The sequence below is a fragment of the Temnothorax nylanderi genome, unplaced genomic scaffold (genome assembly GCF_030848795.1).
Source record: "Temnothorax nylanderi isolate EJ_2023f unplaced genomic scaffold, tnyl_v1.0 TNYL_tig0205_pilon, whole genome shotgun sequence".
Classification (NCBI taxonomy): domain Eukaryota; kingdom Metazoa; phylum Arthropoda; class Insecta; order Hymenoptera; family Formicidae; genus Temnothorax; species Temnothorax nylanderi.
In genome coordinates this window covers 117,615-143,798 of record NW_027249267.1, presented here as the reverse complement: position 1 = coordinate 143,798, position 26,184 = coordinate 117,615, and the positions used below count along the sequence as shown (strand labels likewise).

Genomic DNA, 26,184 nt, shown 5'->3' with positions numbered 1-26,184 from the left:
CACGGTTAGCGCGCAACAATTCAAACCAACTTCCGCTACCGTTTGCTGCGCCGCTGAGCGGAATCCGGTCTTCTGAACTAAATTTAAAAGTTGTTGATCTTCCTCGACGGTAGTGCATCGTGGACGCCTTGTTATTGGCCGAGAATTTATATGGCCGTCTATTTTAAATTGTCGCACTAATTTGTATACCGTACTTCTTTGCAATGTAGAGGAAAGTCCCCTATTATGAGATAGGCTCCTAATATGCGATAGCGCAAACCGTGCGGCGCAGAGAGCGGGAACAGAGATATAATCGATATAAACTGGCTCCATATAAACAATTAATTGAACGCCACAAAGAACAACGGATGGCTTTTGCCTTGCAGCATTTGGCATGGGAGCATGAATGGACAAATACCATTTTCTCGAAAGAGAAGGTATTTTCGTCGGATGAATCTGAGCGTGTAACATTATGAAAAACGAGAGGAACAAGCTACTCAGAAAATATGGAATCCCCAATTTCCACGTAGACGCGAGGCATTAGCGCAACATGTTCTCAACGTATGGGAAGGTTTTCGCGCAAGGCCTGAATTATTTTAAAATTTATCTATGCCCCAAAGATTAAATGCAGTAATAGAGAATCATGGAAGTGTCACACGGTATTAATACTTTCCATGGATGCCTTGGTGAAAAAATATCAAAATTTTTCACATTATTAATCAAAATTTCTATAAACATTTTTGATTTTTTTAGAATACTTAGAAATTTTCAGATTTTTTATACAAATTGAAAAACTCAGACAAAATAAGAATAAAATATTTTTCGCTAATATATCCTTGTAGAAACTTGAATAAATATGAGAAAATCTGTGCAATTTATCAGAAATTTTCATATATACGGATATTGAAATATTCTAAAAATCTTCAATTATTTCTGAAAGTATCTGAGAAATATCATATACTTCTTCAGAATTTTTTATAAGTTCCAATTCTTGCAAAATTTCTGAGAAAATATGAGAAGTTTTTTCACCAAGATGATGTATGAATAAATGAATAATATGTTTGACATTGAATGATTTTAACGTGAACAACTCTCGTTAATAAATGAACGAATGAAGGAATGAAAATCTTGAATGAACACGGCACAAGGCAAAAGTCATCTGAAATATCTATGGGCCTGCCGATTCCGCGACCTTCTCGCCTAGCTGCCCATCAAGTTCTGTGGCACTCTTAATAATAACAACGCCCTTGGTGCCGGTCGTCAAGCTGTTCACAAACTCCTCTCTACCACCCGAGGGCGTATCGCCGTTTTCCAAACATGCCTGCCTAATATCGGTCCAGGGGCCCTGCAGCCGAGAGAAGATCCCAGTACTAGAGTGAACAAAGACATGCACATCTTAATCCCACAACGAATTTCTACAAGAGATTCGCTCTGGGTTGCAGCGGACAACAGATTGCGATTGATCTGTTCTTACTGAACAGTCAATAGTAATCAGCGATATGGCAATTTTATGTAAGTAAATCTATCTCCTCAACTTAATATAATTATAATAAAATAATGATTTTGTACTAAAACAGAATTTGCAAGTAATTAATTTTTATAATTGTAATTTTTTAGAAAGATTACTTCATTGTTATTTGACGAGAAGGATTGGCTTTGAAGCATTGATGTGGTTTCGCAGTCTCAGCATCCACGTCTTCCACGGCAGCTTCTTCAATCGACTGATGTCCTCTGCTTGCCGAACATTAATCCAGACATCGGTTAATTTTACTGTTATATTAATTATGTATTAATATTATGTATTAAAATTAATATGTTATTAATTATTGTAATTTTAATGTTATTAATTATGTAATTAATTATGTAATTAAAATTAACATAACATATAACACAATATATTAATATAATTATTATAAATAATTAATATAATTAATATAATTATTATAATAATTAATATAATTATTATAATAATTAATATAATTATTATAAATAATTATATTAATATGTTTATATTACATTAATTTTTAATGTTACACATGTCTTGAAAATAAAAATTAATTTATAAAATAAAATGGTCTATTTAGCTTATTCTTTTATACTAACCCCGATATTACAGTATCCAGTTGATATCTTAAGATTTTCCGCGGCGCACAAGATACATTTCGTGAACCTCCACCTTGTATAGCTCACTTTGACAGCTATCATAACCGTTCACTACGTGTATACAGAGATGGTGGATCGCGATCTCAAAATTTCTGCGCGTTCCAAAAATCATCAAAAAAAAAGTGTTGCAACCTTTCCGTGAACGACTGTACATACTTGACTCATCGTCATGAGACTAGCTCCATTGTTCGCGAAGATACTTTTCTCTTGTTCTCTTTTCTGCTACCCTAAGGCGCATGTGTGTGTGTGTGTGTGTGTGTGTGTGTGTGTGTGTGTGTGTGTGTGTGTGTGTGTGTGTGTGTGTGTGTGTGTGTGTGTGTGTGTGTGTCAAACGTTTTACCTATTATTAACAACTTCAGACACATTACATTTTTATTTTTAAGTTAATTTTTTTCTGTGGTATACATATGTATTAGCATTAACATTAATCATGCTATATTGCGATTATGTTTTATGTTGAATTGAAAAATATATACAAGGTGTACAACTAAAAGGGTTACAGATTATTATTTTTAAAAAACTAAGCAAAATATTAAATTGTTGTTTTCTTTAGAAATAATAGTCCGTAACACCTTTAGCTTCACACCTTGTACATACTGTTTATAAGATTATAAGATATATTGTTTATAAGATTAAGATGCGTAACACTACAAAAAGGCGTGATATCTGTACAAAATTACCTTTTTCAAAAAGGTAAAAAAAGGCGCCAAGTACACGCATGGTTACCTCGGAAAAACTAAGTGGTAGTATCATTAATTTTAAATTAATAAAATCCAAGCGGTATTTAATGTGTTTATATTATTAGCATTATTCAAGCTAGATTGCGATTATGTCTTGTATCGCAAAATATATACGGCTTATAGAGCTTTACAATCTGTACATATTGTTTGTAAGATAAAGATATACTGTTTCTAAGATGCGTAACACTACAAAATGCATGATATTAGTACAAAATTACCTTTTTCAAAAAGATAAAAAAGGCGCCAAGTACACGCGTAGTTGTTACCTAAAAAAAAACCAAATGGTTGTATCATTAATTTTAAATTCAAAAATATTAATAAAACCCAAATGGTACGTAGTATCTTTGTACCTCGAAAAAACCCAAAAGTGGGTGGGTAGTATCTTTATTTTAAAAAAAATGAAAACCCATGTAGTACATATAACTTTGTGTGTATTCCCATTTAAGAGTTTTTCTATTCTAACCCAGGTAGTAGTAGCTTTAACCCAGCAAACACCAAATATAAGTGGTATATAACGTAGGAGTAACAGATAATATAACAGGTGTTAGACTGTAGTAGCATAACAGTTATATAACTTACTTTATTATTATAATATGACTAAGTTATAAAACTATGATGTTGCTCTGTTATTTATATGTTATAATAAATACACATTAATATAACTGCAATATTGCGTGTTATATAACAACTGTTGCGTTGATATTATATTAATGCTGTATAACATAATTTCAATTACCGCCGGAATTATATAACCTCGATAGCATGCGCCATAGCGGCGCGCGCAAGTTCGCCGTCTCTTTCCGCTTCCGCTAGTGCCATCATGCCACGATCGCGATATACATTAGAAGACCGACCGTCCGTGGGAGATCGTGAACCGCGTTCGCGGGTGTCTTGTGCGCGCGACGCGACGGCCCGTCGCTCGTGAAAGGATGCGACGCCGGCGAGAGACGGTCGAGGACGTCGCTTTGATTCGCCCTCGTACGAGAGATAATCTACTTGAAGGTATGTATATATACGTTAGAAGCTAGGTTAGAACACGTTGTGCATATCATACTATAATATAGGTCTCTTTCCGCTTCCGCAAGTGCCATCGTGCCACGATCGCGATATTGAGAGCAGATAGCCGACAACAAGTCAGAAGCGGACGTTCGGCGGTACGTGACTGTTCTATTACGCAATTTGCATAAATAGACGACGACAACGTGTCCGCCCTGCAACAAGTGACCAAAGGCGGCGTAGGATTGACTCTGGCCTCGCAATGGAAATCGCAATTTGACGATTCCGAAGAGACTGATAACGAGTGAAAGGGCGAAAATTTGCAGAGCCCTGAGCACAAAAGGGCAAATGCCCCATCCATACCGCCACAAGTAAAAATTCTTGCTTATTACAATAAAGAAATTAGTTCTGCAGGAGCATATTACGTTAAAAATGTTTCGTTCAAACAATGTTCGAAATTTAAACAAGTTTACGCATGCTCGCATGCAGTCCACAGGTATCATCGAGGGTTCACAGCAATTGGATACAAAACCCGTTGCAACTCAATCAAATGCCTCAAATGTGTGTCAACAGCAGTCTTTAATTCCCACAGCACTGTCGAAAATAAGCGAGGATTCTCCGAGACCAGCGGTGCCGCATAGATGTTTAAACATTGCGGGTATCGAAAAATATCCAGAACTGCAAGGAGCACTCCCGCGAGCTTGGAGCGTTCCAGTTTTAGCGCCACACCTTCGAGCTTATCTCGAAGCTCCATTGGTTCGTACCGTGTTCTATGTGACTCGCGACTGATTGCTTTTGCACAGACGTATCTAAATTTCGATGGTAACAGGTTCAGCAAGCTGCATTTGATGATTTGCTGTATGAAGTCGATGTTATGAGGAATATTGCTACTCGATACGATGAACCGAGACAGACCGCACCAGTCAGAAGATCTAGTCTACCAGCAGTAGCTTTCTCTCCCGATGCAATGTTTAACACTCCTAGAGGAGAGGAAGAGGGAGAAGCAGTAGCGGGTAGATTGGAAATCAGAGTGGTAGATGCAACTGGTGGTGCTACAATTGTGCAGACTAGTGCCTACAGGGAACCGTTACAAAGTACGTGTAATAATCGATTGTTTTCTTTCTCACAAATCTGTTATTGATTAGTGAATCAGTGCGTTAGTCAACTGTAATCCATTTTACGTTTATAATGCAAATATTTGCATTATCTGAATTTGTAGAGAAATTAACGAACGGCACGGCAGGTAGTCCGGCTAGTCCTAATCCGGGACCGGAAGAACCATCGATATATTACGACGCGACCGAGAATCGACCAACTGCAAACGCGAGTTTGAAAAAGGAATCGGTTAATGCCACTACTGCCTTAACTACTGTACAAAATGCAGTACCGATTCGAGATAATAAGGACAATAGATGTAAACATGTATGTCTTTTGCACATACTAATTCCAGAAAAGGTTTTTAAATTAATTTCAAGCAAAAGCAAATAAAACAGTTTGTTTTCGCTTAGAATTAATTTAAATACCTTTTCTGGAATTAGTATGTACAAAAGGCAAATTATAAATTAATTAATATACAGTAAAATGTACGATAACAGTTACACTGCAGTTATATTACAATAATGGTTTAAATTATATTACTGCTATATAAATGTTATGTAACATTTCACTTACTCGTTATATTTAGATTATATAACTGCAATACATACGAGTGGGAAATTACCACTAACGTGTACATAACCTGATACAATTGTGTTATATTGCGTGTTATATTTTGTTATATCAGATAATATAACAGTAATATAGCCGTGTTTGCTGGGAATTTTTCTTAACAAAATTATATCACAAAATTGTTATCTTATTCAATCCAAGTGACATCTACTATTTTCCCCAAAAAAGTATGAAATCTTTAAAATTGCGCCAATTACAAGAGAGAATATGTACAATTACATCGAAAAGTAATTGTTGTATTCTTTACATTGTAAATTAGAAAAATAATATATAATAATATTAATAAAATCTAAATGGTACGTAATATCTTTGTACCTCGAAAAAACCCAAAAGTGGGTGGGTAGTATCTTTATTTAAAAAAAAATTAAAACCCAAGTAGTACATATAACTTTGTGTGTATTCCCATTTAGGAGTTTTTCTATTCTAACCCAGGTAGTAGTAGCTTTAATTTTTCTTAACAAAATTATATCACAAAATTGTTACCTTATTCAATCCAAGTGACATCTACTATTTTCCCCAAAAAAGTATGAAATCTTTAAATTGCGCCAATTGTAAAAAAGAATATGTACAATTGCATCGAAAAGTAATTGTTGTATTACTTTTATAAATCTTTACATTGTAAATTAGAAAAATAATGTATGATAATAATTTTACAAGATTAAAAATTTTTATTTAAATTTGTTGTGCCCCGTTGTGGATAGGAGCACCGGGTTCTTTTGGTCCACGGAGGAGGCGGGATTATTAATGATTACAACACACGACACTTTTAATAAACTGATCGTATAATTAACTCTGGTTGACCGTTATTACAGAAATTGCCCGTTACTGGTCTGCTCCCTGACTCACATTGCCCTCTCGTCTCCTTTCGTCGCTTCCTTTTGTATCCTCGTCCTGTCCTTCGTTATCGCTGAGTTGCTCGGTCGTATGTGGGCCGATCGCGCAACTCATCTCGTTCTGATTCGGCTTGCGTAATTCTATCGGGCTTTCGCGGTCGCGTTCCTTATTGTTATTCTCGGTTTTTCTTCTTTATTATTACATTCTTTTCTTTAAACAATATTTCTTAATCTATTTCGTAATACTAATTGGGGCCGCAACATCCCTCCCCCTTTGAGAGAAGGAAACTACGGTCTGTAGTTTTCGTGACAATGTTTTGTTGCTTATATCCTACTCCTATTTCTATTAGGGTGGTTTATTTTCCTTATTGTTTTCTGGGGTTACATTTTCTTATTTTCTAGTATAACATCGCTAGGTCGCCCTGTATGTGCGGTTGGGCTCTTGCTCGTTTCTTGTTTCTTTTTGTTACATAGATACTTATTCCTATTACGCTTAGTATTATTATTATCGTGAGTGTCGATCCTACGGGGTATATGATGTAGGGATTTTTTATTAGGGTGTCTTGGGATTTTTCCAACTCTTTATTTATGTCGCTTATGTCTAGGCTTAATTCCATTAGTTCGTTCGGATTTCTAATTACAGGTTCTAATCTAATTTCTTTTTTCGCTTGTTCGTTAGTATTTTTATTTTCGTTTGTTAGTGTTAGGTTAAAATCTGCTAAGTGCACTTCTATTTGTTTCATCGTTGTTTGTCTTTTTGTTTTTATAATCACGTCGGGTGTGGTTAGTTTACAATTTTCGTTTATACTTAGTTTTCCTGTTCGTTCGATTTCTACTTTCTGTTCCGCCTGGTCGTTACATTGAATCGTTAGCTTTTGTTTCTTCGGCGTCGAGAACAGCCACGTTTGTGGTTCGCTTACTGTTATCCATAGGGTTACATTAGATAGTATCTGGCGTTTTTCGCAGGTGTTTACGTACCCTGGCGTTTTTACATAGACTTGCACCTCGCATGGTGCGTCGGCTTTTATAAAATATATCGGGTAAATCTGGTTACATACGTATTTTACTCCGTTTCTTTTACACTTATCTAAATTGCGCTCCTCTAATGTTATATAATTATGATTTTCTTTGTCTATCGCTAAAATATTGTGAGTAATCCTTAAAAATGTAAAAATATTCGCGTGGTTGTGGATAGGTAGTGGTGTCGTTTTTATTATTTCATACACGGGGTATGCTACCACGGGAAATTTGATTATCGTATAAATGTTCGGGTTATCGTAATACGCGTTAATTTCTACGTAGTTTTGTATGTCGTTCCAATTCTCCAGTCTAACTTTAAATGGGAAATGTGCTCCTCGCGTCAGTTGTGACGTCGCTTCTTTTAATTCTGTTATTATCTTTTCTATCGGTAATAAGCGAGTGAGGATGACTCCTTCTCGCGAATAGGTGAGGTAGTCTATCGTGTCTTTCACGTCTTCTATTAGGTCTTCTGTAATTGTGGTTAGTACTAATAACTGTTCGTCTACTTCTTCTCTTTTGGCGTACAGTGCTGTGCCCACCTGTATCCGTGTCGTGACGTTCGTCAGCAGTTGCTCGTTATGATATAACGATTTTTCTAAGGCCTCCATGTGGCCTATTGTGGCATTTATCACTTTTAATTGACTTTTTGCGGTGTGCCGTAGAGTCTGTTGCTGATTTTGTATCAGTTCAAGCTGCTCCTGTATGTGTTTTGCGTCGTCGGCATCCATAGTGCCGAACAGCGTTTTGCTGATCGTGCCGATCGCATCTATTAAACCACGTTTATTATCGTTTGTTTTATATATAGACTGTAATCGCGTTAGTAATTGCGTTAATTTTTCGTTATCTTTCTCTATTGTATGGAGGATGTTTTTGCACGCCTGTTGCGTGTCCTTTGCGATTATCGTTTCGCATAACTCTTCGGTTTGCCGTAGAAATTCCTGAAGTTGGTGATATCGGTTTCCTAGGGTTGCTATGTCTATTTTGATAACTAATTTCCATGTAGCTTCTACCTGTTGTAATTGTCCGGTTCTCTCAAAGTATATTCCCGGCTCGCTGCTGAATTGTCGTATCTCGTACGATGGTGCTGTCTCAAGTTTCGCTTTTTTCGCGAAGTGCTGGACGACGATCAGCGTCCTGTAAGATAAGAACTCGTGTTACTTTTCTTCGAATTTTTTCTTGGCCTTGTTATGCCTTCTCCTTAATTTTTCATCGCGCGTTTAGTCGCTCTTGACGCTTAGAGCTGAGCAGTATTTGTTTGCTAAATTTGTTGCGCTAAATTGTTTGTTTGCAAGATGAGGTGCATATGCTGCGATCGTTTTTTTGTTCCATCCACGTGCGATGCGTGCTGGCGCACGTATTGGCTCCGCGCTGCTCGTGCGGGTGCCGTGAGTGTGGGTGCCGCGCTTAGTGCGCGGGTGGCGGCGAATTTGGGCTCGGGGCCGACGTCGCCCCCTCCCTCCTACGCGGAAGTGTTATTAACACCTCCGGGCACATGGGTGCCCATCATGCCCTTGGAAGTCTCGGTGGATGTGGCCACCGGTCGACGGGTGGTGCGGATGGTTCGCCGTGCTTGATGTTCGGTAGGTACTTATTATTTTATTTATCTTATTTTTTAATCTCGTCTACTTTCTATCGCCTACTTTCTATTGCTTGCTCTTTTGCGCTTTTTACTGTTCTATAAAGGGCTTTAATCGGTTTACGTGTACTCGCGTGGTTTTCCGTCCCTTTTTGATCGTGTAATTGACGTCTGAGTGTTTTTCAATTACTTCGTACGGTCCTATCCACGGGGATTCTAATTTTTTCGATCTCCCTCTACACACCGTTTCGTCGTGCAAGAGAACTTTGTCTCCCACTCGGAAATTGATTTCTTTTGTCTTCTTATCATACGTCTCCTTGGCCTTAGATTTTTCGTTCCGCAAATGTTCCTTTGCAACTCTTTGTGTCGCTCTTAATTTTTCTTTCAGCTCTTGCGCGTAATCGTCGTAAGTATACGTTGGTTTGGGTGGTTGCGACAGTGCCGTCGGTAGTGTCGCTCGGTGCCCGTATACCAATTCAAAGGGTGTAAACCCGGTCGCCGTGTGTGGCGTCGTGTTATACGCGAACATTGCGTATGGCGTCCATTCGTCCCAGTCTGTCTGGTCCGCGTTAATATAATGTCTCAAGTATTCCGCTAACGTCTTATGAGAGCGTTCTAATGCTCCATTGCTCTCAGGATGGTACGCCGTTGTTTGAATTTTTTCGATCTTCAATAATTTACACGTGCTTTTAAATATCTCACTAAGGAAATTCGTTCCTCGGTCTGTCAGTACTTTGTCGGGGATAACGTATTCAAAGATAATCTTTGTGACAAATTCTTTCGCGATTGTATTCGCTTCTTGATTAGGTACGGGTATCGCTTTACTGAATTTTGATAAATTATCCTGAAACGTGAGGATATATTTATTTCCGTTTTCGGTCACCGTCAGTGGTCCTACTATGGCTGGGTTCGCGGAGGGCGCTTTTAGCGCTATGAGCGTGCTCTGTCCTTGTTCAACTTTCAGTAAGTAACAGAGATAGAATGACGATGTCAGCGCTAATAGCGTCTCCCCGAACGCACCTTATATCTAGAGCACATTTTTCGAACGGTTTGTCCGCGGTGTCTGTGATTACTAAGGGTGCTTTATTTTTCCGCGATAACTTGTTCTTCTGACACAATTCGCATTTATTAATGTAATCTTCGACGTCTCGAGTTAATCCTCTCCAATTATGCGTCAACCTTATTCGGTTTATGGTGCGTTCCACACCTTGATGTCCTCCTACAGGTGTATCATGGTATTCGTATAATATACGTTGCTTCTCTTCTTCTGTGTATTTTCTTTCGCTCTCCTCTTCGTTGTTCTCTTCCTTCTCTATCTTGTTGATATCTGTCGGCACATGTCGACTCAGCGCATCGGCGTTTCTATTCTCTTGACCGGCCTTGTGTACGATAGTGTAATCGTATTCTTCTAATTTTAACCTCCATCGGATTAATCGGGATCCGGGGTCTTTACGTTAAATAGCCAAACCAATGATTTATGGTCTGTCACTATGGTAAATTTTGTTCCATAAACGTATGGTCGGAAGTGTTTCACCGCCCATACTATCGCTAATAATTCTTTCTCAGTAGTGTTGTAATTTTGCTCGGCCTTTGATAGTACTCTGCTCGCATACGCCACGGGTTGATCTTGACCTATCTTTCCCTGTGACAGTATGGCTCCGATTGCGTAGTCTGACGCGTCGGTCGTCACTACAAATTCTTGGGAGAAGTCCGGGTATTTTAATACCGGTGTTGTAGTTAATTTTTCTTTAAGTATTTTAAATGCGTTTTGTTGTTCTGCGTTCCACTCGAATTTGATATCCTTTCTGGTCATTTTTGTGAGTGGCTTGGCGATTGCTGAGAAATCTTTAATAAATCTTCGGTAATATCCGGCTAACCCTACGAAAGCCTGGATGTCTTTCACCTTTGTTGGTTTCGGGAAGCTTTTTACTGCTTCTAGTTTTGAAGGATCTGGCGAGATTCCGTTTTCTGTTATTACATGTCCGAGATACGTCACTTCTTTCCGAAGGAATTCGCATTTATCGGGCTGTAATTTCAAATTGTACTTTCTCAGTCTTTTTAGTACTTCTATTAACCTTTTATTGTGCTCTTGTAAACTTGCTCCGTATATTATTATATCGTCTAGATATACTAAGCATTGTAATCCTACTAGTCCTGCTAGAACGGCTATTATCGCTCGTTGAAATGTCGCTGGGGCATTTTTCAGTCCAAAAGGCATTCGATTATACTCGTAATGTCCGTATTGTGTAGAGAACGCTGTTTTTTCTTTATCTTCTTCTTCCATCGGGATTTGATGATATCCCGAGGCGAGGTCTAGCGTGGTAAAATATTTTGCTTTTCCCAGTTGGTCAAGGATATCGGTTATGTTTGGCAACGGGAAGGAATCTCCCTCCGTTAGATCATTTACAAACCGAAAATCTATTACCACTCTCAGTTTTAATTTTCCTGATGCGTCTCTTTTCTTCGGTACTACTAGCAACGGCGCATTCCACGGGCTCGTGCTAGGTCTAATTATTCCGTTTTTTAACATCTCTTTCACTTGTCTATTTACTTCTTCCTTGTGCTTTTCTGGCAAGCGGTACGGTCGGACGTTGACCGGTACGCTGCCCGCCTTCGTGGTAATCTTATGCGCGACGATATCAGTGCATGTCAGTGGCTCTCCTTCCACATGCAATACATCGCTGTAATCTCTGCAAATTTCCATAATGGCTTTCTTTTCTTCTTCATTTAAGTGTTGCGTGCGTATCAATTTTTCGACTCTTTCGCTACGCGGCATTGTTTCTTCTGCCTTATCTACTTGGTTTACTTCTATCTCTTCTGCTTCTTCTTGCTCTAACTCCTCTAATGTCACTTGCGGCATTAGCATTTCGACTGTCTTCTCAGTCGTATTCAATATGCTTGCCGGACATAGAAAGTTTTCTGGCATCACTAGGCAATTTCCTATGAACACACCTGGCATTGTCTCTTCTGCCTGTATTATTCCTAGTGAATTTTTATCGGTCGCGACTTGTACTATTGTCTCGCTTCGCGGTTTTAACACCATTTTCTTATACGGATATAATTTTAATGTGCTTTTCTCTATGCGTATTAAGCTTGACTCGTAACTATATGACGCTTGATGCTTCTTTATAAAATCTACGCCTAGTATCCCGTCGTATTCAATCGGAAAATCATCCTTGACGACATATATCGTGTGCTTGATCTTTCTATCTTTCAAATCTATAGTCGCTGTAAATTTTCCAATCGTATGGGCTTTATGACCTGTTACTCCTGTAAGGGCCATTTTATCCTCTTCTATCATTGTTTCGCCTTTCAAATGTTTTACTTTTATTATTGATACGGCCGCTCCGGTATCAAACAGTAAATTTATTTTTTCGCGCTTCGCTTCTCGCATGGGCAGAGTGATTAAGTCCAGCCCTGCATGCTTCCGCGGCTTGTTCGTCATGTGTGACACCTGATACTCTAATGCCGGTCGGCGCTGCTGTGTGTCCTCTTTGTCTTCTTCATCGCTATTCGCGGCTGAATTGCTGTCTTTTTTTCTCGGTCCATTTGTTTTCGGATGAAAGTTTTTGTTTTGTCCTCTCGGATTATTAGGTTTGTGGTGATTCGTTCTTTCTTTATTTGGTCGACCATTTAACAGCCAACATTCTTCGCGCATGTGTCCTGCTTTCTTACAATAATTGCAGACTTTATCTATCGCGTTTACGCGGGGTGTCCTATCGGGTTTCGGTAAGGAGAAACGGTTCGCGTATCTACTGGTACGACATTCCCTTCCGTGATGCCCGTATTTTCCGCATTTTTGGCATTGTAATATCGCTCGGTTATCGCGCGGTTGCGGCGAGTATGCATAATTATTTTTGGGACGCGGCGGAATTCCGCTTGGCCCGTTTACTTTTTCTTCGGCGCTTGCTCCGGCAATCGCTTCTTGCAAGGTTGCGAAATGTTGAGCTCGGACAAGTAACTTGATCTCGTCTCTCAATCCTAATTGAAAATTTTGTAATGCCTGTTGTTGAATTGTTTCTAATATAGTTCGCTTGCTTTCTATCGTGTGGTTTCTTCCCTCTATCATGGAGTCGTATAGCTCCATTGCTAGTTTATCCGCTCTTAATCCGAATGCTCTTGCATTTTCTCCGGGTTTTTGCTTGAGTGTATTGAACTCTAGTTGTAAGTGTGTTGTGCTTTTGCGGCTCAGATAGCAAACTTCTAATTCTTTCTTTAGTTGTGCGAAATCTCTTATCTCTTGCGTTTGAAAATCTATCATCGCTCTTCCTTTTAGCTTTGTGCATAATACTGCTTCTAATAGCGTTCCTTCTTCCATAGGATTTATGTTTTTTATTGCATATGACGCGGCGCTTAAGAATTCTTGTAACTTACTCGAGGATCCGTCGAACTCGGGTATCATATCTCGTGCCTCTTTTAGACGTAGATATCCGATAGCGCGTTCTGCTTGGTTCCGGATATCGTATGACGTTCGTCCGTACGTTACTTCGAACGGGAGGTTACTTGGCTCGCGTCTCGCGACAAATTCGCGGCGTTCAGGATTCGCCGTTTCTAGTTGATTTACGCGGTCTTGTAAGTTGCGGATTCCATTTAATATCTCGTCGAGAATGGCATCTCTATCGTCCGGTTGTAATCCGGGAATTCGGTTACGATTATTTGCCGGTGTTCTCCTCTGAGATAACACTCTATTAAGGCGGTCGATTTCTGCGTTTACGTCTTCTGGAGTTATTTGCGCGTTGTCATTTACGTTATTCGCGTCGTGGTTGCTATTAGTTGCTTCCGCCATCTCGAGTACGTTCACGTTTCTTGAGGCAGAATAATACTCGTGCGGATTAAATACGCTGCTATCATACGAGGTTAATGAAAACTCTCGTCTGTGTGTTAGCCTACTGGTCGTACTGTCCGCGTCTTCGGATTGTGTGTGCGCGTGTGAGGGGTGGAGTCTATCTTCGTCGGGGCAGTTATCTTGTCCTATTACTCTCGCGTCTAAAATTACAACGGAATCGTCGAATTGTTCGCGTTCGATTACGCTGTTCGGGTGTAATTCCGGTTCCGATTCGCTTTCGCTTGAGTAGTACGCGTCTAAATTTCTACGCACGGTTTCGCGATTATCGCTTACGACTTCTTCGGTCGTTTGCACGGGGCTTAACGGTCTATTTCTACGCGCTCGTCGTGACGTCCCGCTATGGAGCCACGATTGGTTTAGTTCCGCAGGTGGATTTTCGTTTTCCGACATCTACGGTAATTGCGTTTTACATAATTTGCTTAATCGACTTACATTACGGTCGCTAGTCGCATGTTGCTGGTCGGTGCTCGTGCCGCTTTATCAGTCGGTGAGCCCTCGTTGAAGTAGGTCGGTGCCGTCTCGGGTTACGCTGCTTGCTTGTCTTTCGTCGGCCGCTACCGTGTTGTCCGCTGCTTTTGAATCTGGCTGCCGTGTCTCCGTTGAGGATGTTGCACTGCCTCACTGATTCACTTGTATTTCTTTTTCAGCTGTCGTTCCCGTCTTCCTGCCAATGGATCCTTCACGCTGCCACCATTTGTTGTGCCCCGTTGTGGATAGGAGCACCGGGTTCTTTCGGTCCACGGAGGAGGCGGGATTATTAATAATTACAACACACGACACTTTTAATAAACTGATCGTATAATTAACTCTGGTTGACCGTTATTACAGAAATTGCCCGTTACTGGTCTGCTCCCTGACTCACATTGCCCTCTCGTCTCCTTTCGTCGCTTCCTTTTGTATCCTCGTCCTGTCCTTCGTTATCGCTGAGTTGCTCGGTCGTATGTGGGCCGATCGCGCAACTTATCTCGTTCTGATTCGGCTTGCGTAATTCTATCGGGCTTTCGCGGTCGCGTTCCTTATTGTTATTCTCGGTCTTTCTTCTTTATTATTACATTCTTTTCTTTAAACAGTATTTCTTAATCTATTTCGTAATACTAATTGGGGCCGCAACAAATTTAACAAGGGAATACAAGGTATTTAAATACAAAGTTTATATATGTATTTTTCAATAGAATAAAAGATTGAATCACACACATGAAGAATTACATTACAGAGGTAACAGTACAAAATACAAATATTTTATTAAAATATTTAAACTCAACAAGAGAATACAAGGTATTTAAATACAAAGTTTATATATGTATTTTAAAAGATTTAATCGCATCGCAAAGAATTACAGAGGTAACAGTACAAAATAAAAATATTTTATTAAAATACATAAATTTTTCTTGTCAAAAAACTTGGCGCTGCTAGAGAGAGAGAGAGAGAGAGAGACCTTTTACAAATGTAAATATTACTTATTCTATACTTAATTCTAATCGCTTTAAAAATCAAAACTGATCCTATACTTAATCATAAGCCGCATTATTCACCGTCACACACACACACACACACACACACACACACACACACACACACACACACACACACACACATCACCCACACCCATATCACTCGGTCGCACATACACACCACGCTGACCTAATTTTGAGGTCCAGCAGCGCCAAGTTTTTTGACAAGAAAAATTTATAGATTTTAATAAAATATTTTTATTTTGTACTGTTACCTCTGTAATTCTTTGCGATGCGATTAAATCTTTTAAAATACATATATAAACTTTGTATTTAAATACCTTGTATTCCCTTGTTGAGTTTAAATATTTTAATAAAGTATTTGTATTTTGTACTGTTACCTCTGTAATGTAATTCTTCATGTGTGTGATTCAATCTTTTATTCTATTGAAAAATACATATATAAACTTTGTATTTAAATACCTTGTATTCCCTTGTTGAATTTAAATAAAAATTTTTAATCTTGTAAAATTATTATCATACATTATTTTTCTAATTTACAATGTAAAGATTTATAAAAGTAATACAACAATTACTTTTCGATGCAATTGTACATATTCTCTCTTGCAATTGGCGCAATTTAAAGATTTCATACTTTTTGGGGGAAAATAGTAGATGTCACTTGGATTGAATAAGGTAACAATTTTGTGATATAATTTTGTTAAAAAAAATTAAAGCTACTACTACCTGGGTTAGAATAGAAAAACTCTTAAATGGGAATACACACAAAGTTATATGTACTACTTGGGTTTTAATTTTTTTTTTTTAAATAAAGATACTACCCACCCACTTTTGGGTTTTTTCGATAGATAATACGCGGATGTCAAGATGGAACAATATACAGAGATCTGAGATAATACGCGGATTTCGAAACGGAACGCTATGTACAATGCGGCCTACAGCCGGACGTGAACGCGTAGTGGCGCGGGATACGTGAGCGATGATTGGCGGGTTTACGGGCTCGCAGGATACGGCGCGGTGATACGGCGACGGTCGGCGCGGGCCTCGGGCGTTCGAATCGTCGTGTTCGGAACGCCCAAACAGGGACCTGATCGAAAGGCTCAGATGCCAGACACGGGAAAAATGAAGGAGTACTACTACCGGCTCAATAAAACCGATTTAATCATCTAACTCCAAACGCTCGGCCTCGACACAGAAGACAGTCTCGACGACCTCCGCCGCTGATTAAGTAGATTTATCGATGCCAATCCCGAAATATTCCAAGCACCCGCGTTAACCGCCTCACCATACCCACCGTGATACCGACGTCACCCGTGACCATAATTCCGGCCGACCGCCCGATTAACACCGCTCCGCCTACCACTCAGATCATGAACCAAATGCGGAAATGGGGGTCACATTTCGAGGGGAAGGATTCCTGGGCATTTCTCGAACGCATCGACAAACTTCGCGCCGCGTACGAATTCTCCGATGACCACTGGCTCCGCGGGTTACCCGAGCTTTTGAGAGGAGACGTGCTCCTCTGGTGCAGTAACAACTGCGACGACTGGTTAAACTAGCACGATTTTATCGCGGACTTTAAAGAAACCTTTCTGCCTTGGCGGTACCAACTATAACTCGTTAACAAAATTCGTAACCACACGCAAAAGGACGGGGAACCCTACGTGAAGTACGCGATGCACATATTTGTGCTAATGCGACGAGCGGGCAGATACTCCACCGAGGAACAGGTCGAACAACTGTATGAAAACCTGCACTCCGATTACCAAAATCGCATCTGGCGACGTCAATAGCCCCCGCGACTTCCAGCAGCGGGCTAGCGAGTACGAAAGACTGCAGCAGAATAGGAAAAAATGCGCCTCCACGAAAACTAACACCGTCAAGGCACCGATCATCGCCGCCAACCGACGCGAATGCTGCTGGAGGTGCAAGCAGCGGGGACATACGTGTTTCGATTGCCGTCGCCCCGCCCAGAAATTTTCCTCTCAGTGCGGCAAAGATGGAATTCTCCGCCCTCGTCTGAAAAACGCTACTTTCGCCCCTTGGTGCACAATATACTATTATGAATATGCATTGCTACTTTGAAATACTTCCTCAAAGTCAGACAATCTTATGCACGCGTTTCATACTATTTTACAGCTATGACCTTGTGCTGTCTCCCACAATGATAATATTCTATAAATTTTTAATTCCTTTGAATGACAACTTAATAAGATCTTATTCTAACATATATTGTAGTAAAAAAATGCAATATGCTCTTTTTATTAACATTTATAATATATTCTTTAAACAATAAAAATTTTACGAACGGATCTGAATAAAATTGTCAATATAAAAAGTGCGACGCAGAGTGACGCATTCTTTCTTATCTCATAACAAAGATTACAAACTTAGAAAATAATAAAAAAAGAATTAGCTGCTTATAGCTGTTCCTTGCAAAATAAACCACAATGTGGTGGCGCCTAGTGGTAGAATTCAGAAACGCGGTAGTGTCTCGCTCCAAGTATACGCGAAGCGACATCGCATATATTACTAGTTCATGAGATTAGTAATGACAATAGATAAAAACTTTGTCTTCTTTTGTTTATTTATCACAGTATGTCAATTGCATATGTATATTTGTCACCAGCTCAATAATGCCTTACAGTTAGTTCTTTGTCTTATTGTTAGTTCAACCCGAATAGAAGCACAATGTATTCGGGAAATATTCGCTGTGTGCAGAGAGACTAGTGCTGCTGCGATTGGTGAAAGATCGCACATTTTGCTGGAATAGCTGTCAATGATTGTTAAATATTCGAGCTACGTAAACTGTCGTTAGATAACTTGAATCTTAATTTTACTGAAGAAAAAATTGTTGTTATATTATATACAAATTAGTTGAAATAGATTTTTGCTATATTTGTTTTAAATGTAAGTTAATTTTTCTCAGACATTTTGCAATGAGCCTTATCATACAAACGGAATTCGGGCTCATCACTCATGACATTGAATTTAATCCGAGTGCAATATTAAAAGGAAAAGCCTTAACAATATCGCATGTAGTTCGCGTTAAAGAATTGCGCAGTACAAATATAAGTCATTTAATAAGGTGCAATGTAATACCGCAAACGTCTGTCAATGCTTTTGGAAATAAATAAAATTTAATATCTTCTGTGAAATACATATTTACACGAATGCACGCAACAATTTAAGTTTCCCTTTCGTAATTTCTCCATTACGATGTACTAGATTAGTGGAAGTATCCTAGTTGTTGTGTGTGACTCACAGTGCTCTAGTGACAGACCCATTGTACCCCGAGTATGGGGCACCTTGGGTCATTTCTCAAAAAATGTGTTTTAATTTTTTTCTCAAAAACTAATCAATATTTGCCAAATATGCTAAATAAATTTTAAAATATACATAGTGCTTCAATTATTTAAAAAAATGAGACAAAAAATCTTATATTTAAAAGTACTTTTTAGAGTTTGAATTTTTGTGGCTCATGTTTGAATTTTTGTGGTGCCCCGGTCTCCCCTATACATGTCCGTCATATTGGATCCGCCATTTTGTTTTTCGTAACTTTAACTTTTGATTCGTAATCAGCGACCTCGAAAACCTTAGTGTACCAATTTTCATTTAAATTGAAAAACGCCTTTATATTTTGGCCAGGTTTTTGGGATTTAGAACTACTGTGCGCCGGTCCGATAAAACAAAGATATCGGCCCCGTAACCCGTCCATGCAGGCCATTATTGATAACGAAGTCGAAAAAATGGAGCAGGACGGAGTCATAGAACGCTCTCACAGCACATGGAGCGTAGTCCAGCGCTCCCCCGCAGTCGTAGTCCGGAAAAAAGACGGCAGCCACAGATTCTGTATAGACTTCCGGAGGATCAACGACGCAACCGAGTCCGAGATGCATATTCCCTACCACAGATTACCGCTACCCTCGATAAATTACGCAGCGGCAAATACATAACGACCCTCGATCTTAAAAGCGGCTACTGGCAGGTCCTCCTCACTCCGACCAGCCGACCAAGCACCGCGTTCACCGTACCCGAGAAAGAGCTCTGTCACTTCAAGGTAATGCCGTTCAGCCTGCACTCCGCCCCTGCCACAATCCAGCGGCTTCTAGGTACCGTGTTCGGACCCGAATTAGAGCCCTACGTGTTCGTATATCTGGACGACATTATAATTATTAGCAAAACATTCGAAGAACATCATAGAATTCTACGCGAAGTTTTCCGACGGCTCTGCGTCGCGAACCTGAAACTCAATTCGGACAAATGTTGGTTCTGCGTAGACCGCTCACAATACTTAGGGCACATCGTTGACCGCGAAGGGATCCGCACCGACCCCGAGAAAGTCAAAGCCGTCGCCCGGTGGCCCCGGCCACAAACTGTGAAGCAGATCCAGCAGTTCTTAGGAGTCGCCTCCTAGTACCGACGCTTCATACAGAACTTCGCGACCGTCGTCGCGCCGCTCACCACGCTGACCCGCAAACACGCCCGGTGGACGTGGGGGCCCGAAGAAGAACACGCATTTGAGCATTTAAAAACGACCCTGACGACCGCGCCGGTTCTCGCCTGTCCAGATTTCACGCGCCGTTTCGTCTTACAGACCGACACCAGCGCGACCGGATTAGGGGCTGTACTGACACATAAATCAACGCGTATGCGAGCCGTACCCTCAACCAGGCCGAACGGAATTACAGCGCTACTGAGCTCAAATGCCTAGCCGTTATATGGGAAATCCGCCGCATGCGGTACTATCTCGAGGGGTACCCGTTTACCGTTCTCACTGACCACCAGTGTCTCTTTGATGGCTGCAGAAACTTGACGCACCCACCGAGAGGCTGGGCCGTTCAGTATTCGAGCTCCAGCAATATAACCTGGAAATCCGGTACCGAAAGGAAGCCCTTAACAGGGTCGCAGACGCGCTATCCCGCCAGCCCACGACAGCCGCTGTCACTTCCCCGCCTCGCTGATCCTGGTACCCAAACAATGCGCGCCGTGAAAAACGCTCTACGCGAACACCCGGACTACGACATAAGAGGAGGGGGAGACTATTCCGTCACGTGATCCACGAACTCGACTTTAAAGAAGTCTCCGTCGAGAGCCAGTGGAAAGAATGTGTGGCCAAAGACCACCGACCCGAAATACTTCATCGAAACCACTACGCGTCTGCAGCCGGACATCTCGGGATAACCAAAACAATTGCCCGCGTCGCGCAACATTATTATTGGCCTGGCATGTTACGGGAGATAGCGCGATACGTTCGAAATTCTCCGAAGTGCCTGAAACATAAAGTAGCTCAGACCCGGCAGGTATGCTCCACGCCACTTCCGTCGTACGCCACTGGCAGCAAGTGACATTAGATTTGATAGGGCCGTTACCGCGCTCGAAAGAAGGGCATACCTGGCTCCTGACCGATTTTCAAAATGGCTGGGGATGCGTCCCCTACGCCCTAGCTCCCGCCGTTACTAAGAACATCGCAGAAGCGATATTATTCCGTCACGGGTATCCCAATGTAATACTATCGGACAACGGAACGCAGCTCCGGTCCGCGAAACTAGAGCTAGCCGCACATCACGTGCGGCATGCATGCACGCCCGTGCACGCGCCGCATTGTAACCCGGTAGAACGAATCAACCGCGTTGTCAAGACCATGATATGGCAATACGTTGACAAAAATCATCGTAATTGGGACGAGCGAATACCCTAATTACAATTCGCATTTAATACGGCGTGGCACGAGGCAACGGGATACACTCCCGTCTACCTGATCTACGGGCGCGAGCCAGTATCCCCTTTCAACCAAAACGCATCACCGAATACCGCCGCCGCACTCCCTCCCGACGAAACGCGCCGACACCTCGAAGAGGCCTTCAAACTCGCTCGGATACATCTCGCGCACGCGTTCCAGCGCCATCAAAAACATTACAACTTACGGCGGCGAGCATGGAAACTGAAAATTGGAGAATGAGTGTGGAAAAGCGAATATCCACTCTCCAATAAAGCCGCAGCGTTTAACGCGAAACTCGCACCAAAATTCCGAGGCCCCCTCGAGGTATCGTATTCCCTGTAATCGTAGATCTGCGCGATAAAAGCGAAAAATGGATACGACATATCCATGTACAAGATCTGAAAACCGCCTCAGAGCCTCCCCTCCCCTCCAACCGAAGAAACCGAAGATGAAAACAACGCCGAAATGGACGCCGAGAAAAACACCGTTGACCTCGACAACGACACCGAATATGACACCGGATATTATACCACGCGCCTCCTCCCTAACACCTTCCAAAAATCCGAAATATAAGCGAGCCCCGCAGACGGAGCGAAATATTCGAGTTCCGATTCCGTCATGAAGACCACCGAACTCGAACAGGATATAGTAGACGAGATAAACGAGCTTCTTGCCGAGCCCGTAACGTACGACCCGGCCTGCCCGGGATTCAAGGCCACGTAGACAAGGTTGTTCACCACCGGGTCTGTCGCCGCCGCCGCCGCCGCCGCCGCCGCCGTCACCAAGAGCTCAGAACCAGCCGCCGCTCTGCCGACACGCAAAAATGTACCGACGGTCGGATGCGTGGTCCAGCGATCGGACCAGCAGCAACGACGAAAACTGGAGTGGCTGACGACCCCGCCACCACCAGCACCGGCTCGCCACAGGCGAATCACCGCGGTGACCTACCGGGCCCGGAGAGCGACCCAACCGGCTCCGCTGCCGACACCGGACCCGCCAGTCACCAGCGAACCGCCATCTGCACTACCACGGGGGAGGCTCGGGTGCTCCGGCCAATAGGCCCGGAACTATTGCCACCAATCCCGGTGAAAATAAAACGCGGTCTCCAGGCCATCGATGGCACATGCGATTCAACCGAACTGGAACCATGCGGACCGTCCGGAGGATTGTACCAGGATTAATGGCGCTCCTAAAAAGGGGGGGGGGTGATGTAACGATGCGCCCCGAAACGTATCGTACCCAGCGATCATCAGCCGGATACCGCCCGGCCGAACATCCGCCGGGCGAGGAAGGGCACGGTGTGCCAATTTTTAAACGATTTATTGCACGTCCAAAAAGTCCGAATGACTTACCGCGGCAACCGACTTGAAGCGCAATCTGCGCTTAGGCAATCTGAGGGCCCAGGATTTGAGTCGGGTGCCATAAAACAACCTATCTTCCGAAGCGCGGATGTAACTCGCGGCTGGTCAGGGTTCAGAATAGGCGTGGAGGAAGACACAGGACTTGGTTTTAGAAAAAGTTAACAACAATGGTTTATTAATAATACGAGAATTACGGTGTGATACATTAGATATTACGCGGATTTCGAGACGGAATCGATATACAGATATGGATGATACGCGGATGTCGAGCGGAATAGATATACAGATATAGATAATACGCGGATGTCGAGACGGAACGATATACAAAGATCTGAGATAATTCCGGGATTTCGAAACGGAACGTTATGTACAATGCGGCGTATAGCCGGACGTGTGAACGCGTAGTGACGCGAGATACGTGAGCGATAATACGTGGCGGGCTCGCGGGCTTGCAGGATACGGCACAGTGACACGTCGACGGTCGGCGCGCGAGCGCGGATTCGTGCGAGACGGTATCGTGATACGATGACGGTCGGCGCGGGCCTCGGGCGTTCAAATCGTTATGTTTGGAGTTCCCGAACGGCGGGATAACGTGTTATCGGGTTATCGGGCTTCAGGAGACACCGGGCGGCTGAGACTCTCGGCGGGCGTAGAGAGCACCTCTCTATCCTAGTTCGCGGCGGTTACCGAGTGACGGAGACGGTATCATGCGGCTGAGACTCTCAGCGAATATAAAGAACGGCTCTCTGTACTGGGGCGCGACGATTCGTCGTGCAGGAGGCTGTACCGGGCGGCCGAAACTCTCAGCGAGTGTAGAGAACAACTCTCTACCCTGGTTCGCGGCGGTAAAGCTGGATGGAGATGTTTTATCGGGCGGCTGAGATCCTCAGCGAGCCTAGAGAGCAACTCTCTAGACTGAATCGCGGCAATAATAAAAAAACTGGTCAGGATTGAGTCGACCGTCGAGATACGTCACTCGATGGAACCAGAGAGCGTCTCTCTACCTCAGGCGTTCGGTTTAGAATTTCGGAGTCTGGGAGCAGCGGATGATCGGTCGGATTGGATTGCTGGCTCACGGCGGAATCTAGTCTTCGTCAAAAAGACGCGGGTGTATATACCCCTCGATACCGTCAGGTGGCGCCGGGGATAGCGGTGACGGCAATCGCGAGCGCCGGAATGGATCGGCGATACGGTCGGGCATTACGGATGCCCCGATGCCGCGATCGCGTTTGGCGGCTCTCGGTACCGCTCGGCGCTTCGAGTCGGTAGCCGCAATAAGTCTTTCGTGGACCTTTCGGACACGGAATCGTTTAAAAATTGGCACACCGTGCCTTTCCTCGCCTGGCTGATGTTCGGCCGGGCGGCATCCGGCTGATGTTCGCCGGATACGATGCGTTTTGGGTCGCATCGTTACAACTAATTACTACCCAACTCTGGATCTGACTATGAATAGCGGCCTAGGAGTTGCGTTCATGTTGATTCAAAAGGCATTGAAAACATGTTTCATATAGGCTTCCAACTTTTTACGGGGTTTGTCATTGTACGGTTCGGGTTCTTAATTTTCCATGCGAAGCGAGGTCCACCCAGCTGCAGGAGGGAGGGCTTCGCCTTTTTTTTTACGCGGGAGAAATCTTCCACTGTTGGAATCCCGGATTCCCGGTTTGCCCAGCAGCCCCCGAAGGGGAAGACCCCCTCGCCGGATTCTATGCATGCACATCGCGAAGATACTGCATGCATAGCCTACCGGCTAAAACTCCCGCGGGTGTCCCTCTCGGCACTATGACAACGAGGGGGGATCCCGAGAAACGCGATGATACTTCCGGGATCCCCCCAGTGCCAGACCCTCTTCGGGCACCTACTTGGGAGGCGCGTTGCTTCGCTTCCCTTTCTGGCGAGCTGCCTCTGATATTGCTGTAGGATGGGAGACACCGGCCCGTACCTACCGCCCTTCGCGCAGGGGTGATTTGTCTGCGGGCGCGCGGTGACCCCGCCCGTGCACCCGCCCACCTCCCGCGGTTCCCCGCCCCTGACCCATAACTCATAAAGAGGAGGAAACACGTGCGCGTCTGCTGTACGCGACGTATCCGTCAGTCATGACGGATATTCTCCTCTCGATCCGATGAAGATGAACGAGTGAGGGGGGAGGGAGTGTACCTCCAACGCCGCGGAGCGGCGCCCTCCTCCCCCAGTCCGTCATACGTAGTCATCTAAATTTGCGACGGGGGCGCCGTTTCCGGGACCGCGGCGCCGTCGCCGTGGCGGCGGCCTGTAACGGCCTCGCTGCCGTCAGGAGGGAGGGCTTCCCCCCTCTTAATTCTCTCGGCCATCTCCTTCTGCGACATTACATCGCCGCAGAAGGAGACGAAGGCCTGCCATCTTGCTTGTGCCTGATCTCCCATCCCAGCCACCGCCGCGATGATGGCTGGGAGGGAGAGATCTTTCCCGACGCTTGCCCGGAGGACACGGCGCCGCCCCTCCCACGCTGGGCAATGCTCCAGCGTATGCTGCGCCGTGTCTGCCTCCTCCGGGCAATGGTGGCAGCGCGTGGTGCGCTCCTTCCCGATACGGCACAAGTAATTACCGAAACAACCGTGACCGGTGATCACCTGTGCCGCATGGAACGTAAGGCCCTTCCCCTTACGTTCCATCCACTCCCCTAGTACTGGCTGGACGGCCTCCCTGACCCTCCTTCCCGCGAGCTGCGGGTTCGCGAGAAACTCCTTCCATTCGCGAAGGAGGGCCGCTTTGGCCTGGAGCCTCAGCATCGTCCTGACCCTCGCCGTTATAACACCACCCCCGTCCCTGATCTCCTTTGTCCGTTCGTACACGCGCGCGTGCGACTCGGAGACCAGGTGAATCGGGGGTATCCCGGCGAGGGTTGTCGCCCCCACATGTGACACGGTCCTGTAGGCCCTGGCGGCCCTGTTGGCAATCAGCCTCTGGGCCGCCGCCATCTGCCTACTAAGGTAGGCATTTCCGCCCACCTTATCCGCTCAAACCGGTGCTGCGTATAGCAGCACCGATTGGACCGCTGCCACGTAGAGGCGACGCACGTGCTCGCTGGCCCCGCCGATATTGGGGAACAGCCTCGCGAGGCTGTTGGCCATTGCCCTCGCTTTCGGGACCACGCGGGACACGTGCTCGCCGAAGCGCCTTCCTTTGTCCAGCCAGACTCCCAAATATTTCAGGTGGGGAGTGATCGGGACTCTAATCCCCTCGACGCGGATGCTGAGCCCCTGCGGTGGTGGCACCCCGGCAGAGTGACGATCGTAAAAGAGCGTCGCCTGCGTCTTCTGGGGGGCAGGGTTTCGCCCTTCCCCCACTTACACGTGTACTGTCTGTACAAGTGTACACACATATCAGCAAGTTGCTTCCCTTAGCACAACGTGTTATATCTCTTAAACTTTTTAAAAAAATTTTTTTAATAAATAGTGGCTAAAACCTTTAGAAGATTATTCAGGAAAGTGCTTTCTATAATATATGTCAAGGTCAAGGTCGTTGCTCCCCTAAATAATTACCACACTTACCATTCTTTTTTACCATTTTATCTTAAAAATGGCTTTAGGTTTTTACAAAGTTTTATCGAAATCGAAGGTGGATCATTTTTGAAGCTTTATTCGGGAGTTCCGGGACCCATTTCTTATGAACTCGACTTTGACATATATTATGGAGGTCACCATCCTGCGTAACCATCAAAAGATTCTAGCCATCGGTCGATGTTCATTAAACAGTTATTAACAAGAGAATT

At 43.6% G+C, this 26,184-nt stretch overlaps 2 protein-coding genes across 2 annotated transcripts; one reads left to right on the top strand and one right to left on the bottom strand.

The window, feature by feature from the left end:
• The first annotated feature begins 4,361 nt into the window (after window positions 1–4,361).
• LOC139779005 (uncharacterized) lies at window positions 4,362–6,396 on the top strand. The gene is made up of 3 exons (XM_071717200.1): window positions 4,362–4,634; window positions 4,708–4,972; window positions 5,098–6,396. Exons 1-3 carry the CDS (start codon window positions 4,362–4,364, stop codon window positions 5,364–5,366), a joined length of 807 nt encoding a protein of 268 aa, XP_071573301.1. The 3' UTR covers window positions 5,367–6,396.
• An 18,247-nt stretch (window positions 6,397–24,643) lies between these two features.
• LOC139779004 (uncharacterized) lies at window positions 24,644–25,390 on the bottom strand. The gene has a single exon (XM_071717199.1). The coding sequence runs from the start codon at window positions 25,388–25,390 to the stop codon at window positions 24,644–24,646; it is 747 nt and encodes a 248-aa protein (XP_071573300.1).
• Window positions 25,391–26,184: the final 794 nt, after the last annotated feature.

Coding starts and splice junctions, on each gene's coding strand:
- LOC139779005 (XM_071717200.1), top strand. CDS start 4,362: ATGCAGTCCACAGGTATCATCGAGGGTTCACAGCAATTGGATACAAAA. Junction 4,635..4,707: donor CTTATCTCGAAGCTCCATTG/GTTCGTACCGTG, acceptor CGATGGTAACAG/GTTCAGCAAGCTGCATTTGA. Junction 4,973..5,097: donor CTACAGGGAACCGTTACAAA/GTACGTGTAATA, acceptor CTGAATTTGTAG/AGAAATTAACGAACGGCACG.
- LOC139779004 (XM_071717199.1), bottom strand. CDS start 25,390: ATGGCGGCGGCCCAGAGGCTGATTGCCAACAGGGCCGCCAGGGCCTAC.